An 8,204-nucleotide genomic window follows, 5' to 3' on the forward strand; every position below is an offset into this window, starting at 1 on the left:
TTTGGGGGTTAATGGTCCGGAGCTTTTTGCTGAAATGCTTTTGTTTGAATGCTGAAATGCTACATATAAAGTCGATTTCCCCCCTTCCCCCTCCCCTCTCCTCCCCCTCTTTCCCTCTAAATCATTTCAAAAGTCCTTCAGAAAAAGACATGGGTGCGTTCGACTAATAAGTACGAGGGTCACTTTAAATCCGCAGTTCCTTGTGTGTTTTTAATATTTAATAGGTTCAACTGGCGAAGACAGGTTTTGCATTCCTACTTTACAATTGTCTTCTTGCTATAGATCTAGGTGCCATTTAAGAAAAAAAACGTTATGCCTCCAAAAATGTGCAAACGAGTGGTTGACTTGTTTCACTTTGGGAAGTTTTTGTGCGCTTTGGGACACTGTGCAAGTGGAACTTACTGTTTAAGAAACGAACTGCAGATGCTGGAAAATCTAAGGTGGATAAAAAATGCTGGAGAAACTCAGCGGGTGCAGCAGCATCTATGGAGCGAAGGAAATAGGCAACGTTTCGGGCCGAAACCCTTCGGGTTTCGACCCGAAACGTTGTCTATTTCCTTCGGGTTTCGGCCCCAAACGTTGCCCATTTCCTTGGCTCCATAGATGCTGCTGCACCCGCTGAGTTTCTCCAGCATTTTTGTCTAAGTGGAACTTACTGTTGCGGTGAGGAGGCCAGCCTTTCTGTCCGCTTACAATGGTTGCCAACGCAACTGCAGTAAGCCGAGGTTACAGGCACTTAAACCTTAAATGCACTCCCAGCTCTGTGTGTCCACCTCCAGCTTTTTGTGTCTGAATAATATTCGGGTTAAACCGGCATCTGCAGTTCCTTCCTACACATTGAATGTTTGACGCGGCCGAGCTGGCGAGAGCTGGGCGGTTCTACCGCGTCTCCAAGCTTGTGTGAGTGCATGTTTGCACTGACCCACTCTCTCGGAGTCTCTGCGCCTATTTCACTAATAAATAGACTTCTGATGGAAATGAAACGAGGCGACTTTGTTTTCCACCCCACATGCCCCCTGGTGGTGTTCGTTCCTCGGCTGAACTGTTTTTTTTAAACATAAACAAAGTTTTACTAAACTCATAACTTCAAAATCTCTCCTGGGAGCAGAATTAGGCCATTCAGCCCATTTTTTCGATTAGATTCAATTTATTTGTCATTTGGACCCCTTGAGGTCCAAACGAAATGACGTTTCTGCAGCCATACATTACAAACAAAGAGACCCAAGACACAACATAATTTACATAAACATCCCTCACATCGCTGTGATGGAAGGCCAAAAAAACTTATCTCCCCACTGCACTCCCCCCCCCCCCCACCGATGTCAGAGTCAAAGTCAAAGCCCCCGGCTGGCGATGGCAATTGTCCCGCGGCCATTAAAGCCACGCCGGGTGGTGCGAGGTCGCACACCGGGTCTTGGTGTTAGAGACCCCGGCGTGCGCTCGCAGAGTCCCACGGCCATTCCAAGCCGCGCGGGGCGGTGATGTCAGGCCCCGCTCCAGTTGCTCTTCAACCCCGCAACTCGGGTGGGAGAAGTCACCGTTGCGGGAGCCCTGAAAAGCGGTCTCCCTCCAGGGACCCGCGGGCTCCCGGTGCCGCCGTCCGCAGACCCGCAGTTGCAGCCTCCGATTCTCCGGAGGTCGGGCCGCAGCAGCAGCAGCGCTCCACCACCGCTCCACCCGCTCTGGACTCGGCCAGCTCCGCGACGGTGAGGTGAGTCGTCGGCACCAGAGCCCCCGGTCTTCTCCTGTTGGAGGCCGCTCCTCGTTGCAGCCCCAACGACAACGGAGACCCGACAAAGAAAAGGTCGGGTCTCCCGTGCAGGGAGAGATTAAAAGTTACCCCCACCCCCCCACACACACACCCTCAACAAAAAATAACAAAAACTACACAGAAACATAGACAAAAAATAATAAAAACGCAGACGGGCTGCAGAGCGCACTGCTGACGAGAGTCGTGCCGCCTACCGTTCGAGTCTACTCCGCCATTCAATCATGGCTGATCTATCTATCCCCTCTCAACCCCATTCTCCTGCCTTCTCCCCATAACCGCCTACACCCCGTACTAAGCAAGAATCTGTCAATCTACCCAAACAAACATATCCATAACAATAGACAATAGGTGCAGGAGTAGGCCATTCGGCCCTTTGAGCCAGCACCGTCATTCAATGTGATCATGGCTGATCATCCACAATCAGTATCCCGTTCCTGCCTTCTCCCCATATCCCCTGACTCCGCTATTGTAAATGGGTATAGCTTGGACCCAATAGCAGCGCAGAATCAGGCAGGTTAGTTGGTAATGAACTTTATTATGATACTGTAACACAGAGTAGTAACACAGGAATGGGTACACCGTACTCACACAGAGGCTCAGGATTGAGTGAGGGTTCCGAAGAGGGGCAGGCAGGAGACGTAGTCGGGGTAGCGGAAGGTCCGGTAACCAGGAGATCCAACACACGATGCAAACAAACCAGCGAGGGACAGACGAAAGGAGAGTCGAAGCCAGGAAGGAAATCGAGGAGCCGTTGCAGGGATACACCAAACAGCCCAGGAGAGAGGCAGACAGAAACCAGGAGGTACGGGACGGGACGTAGGCCGTGGTCAGGGACAGAAGGCCGAGGTGATATCCGGGAAGACGACAGGACGGAATGGTCAGGGGCAGGCAGGTTCGAATCCGTGTAGTCAGTCGGGAAATCGCTGGAGAGTCTTGCATGAATGCTGAGAACAATCTGGCACTGTGTGAACGGTGAGGAGAGTCTATATACCGGGTTGATAGGTGATCAGAGGCAACTGAGTGCAACAGGTGAGGAGAGTTGGGCTGATGAGAGAGGAGTGGCAGGCAGGTGCGGAGAAGGAGGGACCGGTGGAAAAGTATTGGGAGGTGAAGTGGATGAGAATGAGGAGAGGGCAGACTGTGACAGTTATCTTTAAGAGCCCTATCTAGCTCTCTCTTGAAAGCATCCAGAGAACCGGCATCCACCGCCCTCTGAGGCAGAGAATTCCACAGACTCACAACTCTCTGTGAGAAAAAGTGTTTCCTCGTCTCCGTTCTAAATGGCTTGCCCCTTATTCTTAAACTGTGGCCCCTGGTTCTGGACTCCCCCAACATCGGGAACATGTTTCTGATCTCTCTTTCTGATCCACTCCCTAAGCAAAAGGGGACAAATTACAGAGAATCCAATCCACCTACAAACCCGCACCTCTTTTGGATGCGGAAGGAAACCGGAGCACTCGGAGAAAACCCATGTGGTCGCAGGGAGAACGGACAAACTCCACATAGACAGGACAGCCATTTTGTTCCCAATGGATACGCACTATGAATATGAATGCCTTATTGCGGCATGTGGCAAGTCACAGTGGAATTCTTTGCCAAGGTATGCAAATAGTCGCCCGATAAAGGGCAACTCACGGGCAACAATATGATAGTACAACAGTAAGAAGCCGAGGATTTCTCCCGTTCTATTTTTGCAACTTAAAGCCCCGGGATCATTTCCAACGGCCAATTTAGACGCAAGGATGATTGTTGAAATGAATGAATGAACGGTACTTCATTGCCACCGGTACCCAGGTTACATGGATGCAGTGAAAGGCTTTGTTGAGCGTGGGCAGTTTGCACGTTTCACCATGTGTTAGCTCCGATGAAGTTACTAAGGTACCGAATAGTCCTATCAATAGCCTCTGGTCCCATGTGGCAGGTGTCCCTTCCCCCTTCCCCCTCCAAGACCCCACCTCCACACCCCGGGGTCTCCCCATTGTTCTGGCCCCCTCCCCACCACGCCAGGTCCCCCCCCCCCCCCCCCCCCCCCCCCCCCCCCCCCCGTCCACCTCATGGACCAGCATCAAGGACAGAGCTATCTTTTCAGGCATTTTCCACTTGCTCATCAGACTTTACTCATCCGAGTGCACCATCCACTCCGCAAGTCAGCAACATTACATAGAGGCCTTACATATTTCATGGGACACTAATTCATATGGACTTATTTATGTGTGGCGGCCTGATCCAGGCTGACAGCTCACACAGCCGTGAAAACTCTGGAGACAAACGGGAGGTGGATGGGAGCTGGAGCATCGACTACTGCACAGTCTGTCCAATAGGGTAACACTTTTCCTGCCCGCGCCCCCCTTTCTGGTGGGCAATGGGGGGGGGGGGTGAATGTCACATCACACCAGGGTCACGGGTTTCAAAAATAACTTCCCAACCCACGGGCAATGCTGAAGGGTTTCGACCCAAAACGTCGCCTATTCCTTCTCTCCGGAGATGGTGTCCGACCCGCTGAGTTACTACAGCCTTTTGTCCCCACCTTCGGTGTAAACCAGCATCTGCAGTTCCCTCCTACACATGATGGGGTTTTTTGATGCTATTACACCTGTTATGAATTTTTTTTTTAACATGTCACATGTGATTATCAAATATCATTCATTGAAGGCAAGCATAGCATAAGCCTAGCAAAGACAGAAAGCGTTGGAGTTACTCAGCAGGTCAGGCTGTAGCTCTGAAGGACATGGACAGGTCTGAAGAAGGGTCCCGACCCGAAACATCACACATATTTTTCTCCACAGCTGCTGCCTGACCCACTGGGTTACTCCAGCACTTTGTGTCTGTATGCAAGATGAATAGTCACTAGGTTTGCTGACAGCTAATAATTGCTCATTTCCTTTACCATCATTACTGCTTTGCATATCTTTCATCATTTGTTCTACATCTCTCTGCATCACCATCTATATCTCTCGTTTCCCTTTCCCCTGACTCTCTGTCTGAAGAAGGGATTCATTGAAGCTAGAAAAATAAAAGGCTTAGATAAGATGGATGTGGAGAGGATGTTTCCACTGGTGGGAGAGTCTAGGACCAGAGGTCACGGCCTCAGAATTAAAAGGCGCTCTTTTAGAAAAGAGGGGGAACTTCTTTAGTCAGAGGGTGGTGAATCTGTGGAACTCATTGCCACAGAGCCCTGTGGAGGTCTAGTCAGTGGATATTTTTTAAGGCAGAGTTAAACAAATTCTTGATTAGAACGGGTGTCGAGGGTTATGGGGAGAAGGCAGGAAAATGGGATTAGGAGGCAGAGATCAGCCAAGATTGAATGGTGGAGTAGACAGGATGGGCCGAATGGCCTAATTCTACTCCTATAACTTGTAAACTTGTGACCCAAAACATCACCCATTCTTTCTCTCCAGAAATGCTGCCGGACCCAAGTCAAGTGGTCAAATGAGCTTTTTGTCATGTGTCCCTGTATAGGACAATGAAATTCTTGCTTTGTTTCAGCACAACAGAACATAGTAGGCATTGACTACAGACCAGATCAGTGTGTCCATATACCGTAATATAAATATATACACACATGAATAAATAAACTGATCAAGTGCAAATAACAGATAATGAGTTATTAATAATCAAAGTTTTGTCCGAGCTAGGTTTAATAGCCTGATGGCTGCGGGGAAGTAGCTATTCCTGAACCTGGTTGTTGCAGTCTTCAGGCTCCTGTACCTTCTACCTGAAGGTAGCAGGGAGATGAGTGTGTGGCCAGGATGGTGTGGGTCTTTGATGATACTGCCAGCCTTTTTGAGGCAGCGACTGCGATAAATCCCCTCGATGGAAGGAAGGTCAGAGCCGATGATGGACTGGGCAGTGTTTACTACTTTTTGTAGTCTTTTCCTCTCCTGGGCGCTCAAGTTGCCGAACCAAGCCACGATGCAACCGGTCAGCATGCTCTCTACCGTGCAGTGCACCTGTAGAAGTTAGAGAGAGTCCTCCTTGACAAACCGACTCTCCGTAATCTTCTCAGGAAGTCGAGGCGCTGATGAGCTTTCTTGATAATTGCGTTAGTGTTCTGGGACCAGGAAAGATCTTCAGAGAAGGGTCCCGATCTGAAACATCGCCTATCCATGGTCTCCAGAGATGCTGCATAACCCGTTGCGTTACTCCAGCATTTTTTGTCTTCTTTTGTCAACCAGTATCTGCAGTTCCTGGTGTCTACATTTTACTGTCCCAGTGCAAGGAGTTCTCCTCCTCTCACCAACAAGGGAAGAACTGTCTTCTTCTTGTGTATGTTGTGCACAGCCTAAAGTTGTCGGACGACTTGTTCTATTTGATCTTATTTGATTGTGCACGCCGGGTTGATTGCATTCGTCGAAACAGGGCGGACCACATGAAGGTTGCAATCTCCCACCCATCGGGGTCTCGTGAGCCCCTCTCTCACCGCTCCCCCTCTGTCATTCCTGATGTTCGTAGTCTGAAGAAGAGTCCCGACCCAAAACGTCACCAATCCATATTCTCCAGAGATGTTGCTTGTCCACACTGTTAGTTCAGTTTAGTTTACTGTCACGTGTACTGAGGTACAGTGAAAAGCTTTTGGCGTGTGCCAACCAGTCAGCAGAAAGACAATAGACAATAGGTGCAGGAGTAGGCCATTCGGCCCTTCAAGCCAGCACCGTCATTCAATGTGATCATGGCTGATCATCCACAATCAGTACCCCATTCCTGCCTTCTCCCCATATCCCCTGACTCCTATCTTTAAGAGCCTTATTTAGCTCTCTCTTGAAAGCATCCAGAGAACCGGCCTCCACCGCCCTCTGAGGCAGAGAATTCCACAGAGCCATTTACAGTGTAGACATAAATGATAAGGGAAGGTAAAGCCAGTAAAGTCCAATCAAAGATAGTCGGAGGGTCACCAAATGGGGTAGATAGTAGCCAGGACTGCTTTGTAGTTGGGGTAGGATGTTTCAGTTGCCTGATAACAGCTGGGAAGAAACTGTCCCTGAATCTGGAGGTGTGCGTTTTCACACTCCTGTACCTTTTGCCCAAAGGAAGTTATTCCAACACTTTGAGATTGTTTGTGTAAACCCAGCTTGTGTCGTTCCTTGTGTCAACATAAAGAGAAGATGGTGGTGGTGCCTTCCACTGAATTAATGAATGGGCCGTTGTGGAAACGATGATGTAAGGAAATACCAATTCTGCCACACATTTACACATACATGCGACGCTAGAAGGCAGATGAGATGTCTCGAGTGCCAACTATTCAGCAGCCAGATCTCACAATCTAGCCATCTCATTCTAGTATTTGTTTATGTGATAGACACGAAATGTTGGAGTAACTCAGCACGGTGGCGCGGCGGTAGAGTTGCTGCCTCACAGCGCCAGAGGCCCGGGTTCAATCCCGACTACGGCTGCTGCCTGTTCAGAGTTTGTGCCTTTTTCCCCGTGACCTGCGTGGGTTTTCTCCGAGATCTTCGGTCTCCTCCCACACTCCAAAGATGTTCAGGTTTGTAGGTTAATTGTAGTCAACAATGCCTTACTTTAGATGAAATTCAGCGAGCAAACGCGATAATTCCCAATATTTTGGACCTTTAAATCTTCACGGCAAATGTCCGCTGTTCACTTCCGCTGGATTGGCACCTTCAGCTCCCTCGTTATTTTACCTTAGTTTCTTTTTTTTTTTTTTACTGTAAATCTAGGTAGCTGTGCCTCACGGTCACCCCGACTGGCACAATAAATTGCAGCTCAAAACCTGGCCGTTTTCTATGTTTTTAACGGGTGGGAAAGTGCATGTTTTCCCATCCACTAACATGTACCGGATGTCTAGCATGTCCTCCACTTGAGTTTTTCGGTCACGTGGGTGCGGATCTACGCTCCAGTGACCTTTTGTGAAATCACCCTATCGGATAGTGTTAATGTGCGGGGTTCAGCACGGACTTGGTGGGCCGAAGGGCCTGTTTCCGCGCTGTATCTCTAAACTAAACTAAACTCAACAGGACAGGCAGCATCCTTGGAGAGAAGGAATGGGTGACGTTTTGAATCGAGACCCTTCATCATGCGATGTGAGGTGTCATAATGAATATAGTATTATTTTAAAACAAGTGTACCGGGTGCGTTTCTATCTCTTTGTAAAATTCAGAGACTGTAAACCCTCTTTATAACAGAGATTGGTTACTACCGGTTTGGAGGAGAAAGCAGGAAAATGGGGTTGAGAGGGAAAGATAGATCAGCCATGATTGAATGGTGGCGTTGACTCGATGGGCTGAATGGCCTAATTCTGCTCCTATCACTTACGAACTTATCATGGTCGGCACAGACATGGTGGGATGAAGGGCCTGTTCATGTTCAAAGGGGGAGGGGAGGCAGTGAAGGAGTGGGAGAGGAGGGGGCAAAGAGAGGGGTTGAAGGGCAGAGGAGTGGGGGGAAAAAGGGTGGGAGGGGAGAGGGGATGAAGGGG

The 8,204-nt window shown here is 49.2% G+C and overlaps 1 protein-coding gene across 1 annotated transcript in view; it reads left to right on the top strand.

The window, feature by feature from the left end:
• Positions 1-3,980: 3,980 nt before the first annotated feature.
• LOC129707567 (uncharacterized) overlaps positions 3,981-8,204 on the top strand; it is a 58,548-nt gene continuing 54,324 nt past the window's right edge. The window contains exon 1 of the mRNA XM_055652714.1: positions 3,981-4,079. Coding sequence (XP_055508689.1) covers positions 3,981-4,079 — 99 coding nt within the window. The remainder of the gene's footprint in view (positions 4,080-8,204) is intronic.

This window comes from Leucoraja erinacea, chromosome 21 (genome assembly GCF_028641065.1).
Source record: "Leucoraja erinacea ecotype New England chromosome 21, Leri_hhj_1, whole genome shotgun sequence".
Classification (NCBI taxonomy): Eukaryota; Metazoa; Chordata; class Chondrichthyes; order Rajiformes; family Rajidae; genus Leucoraja; species Leucoraja erinaceus.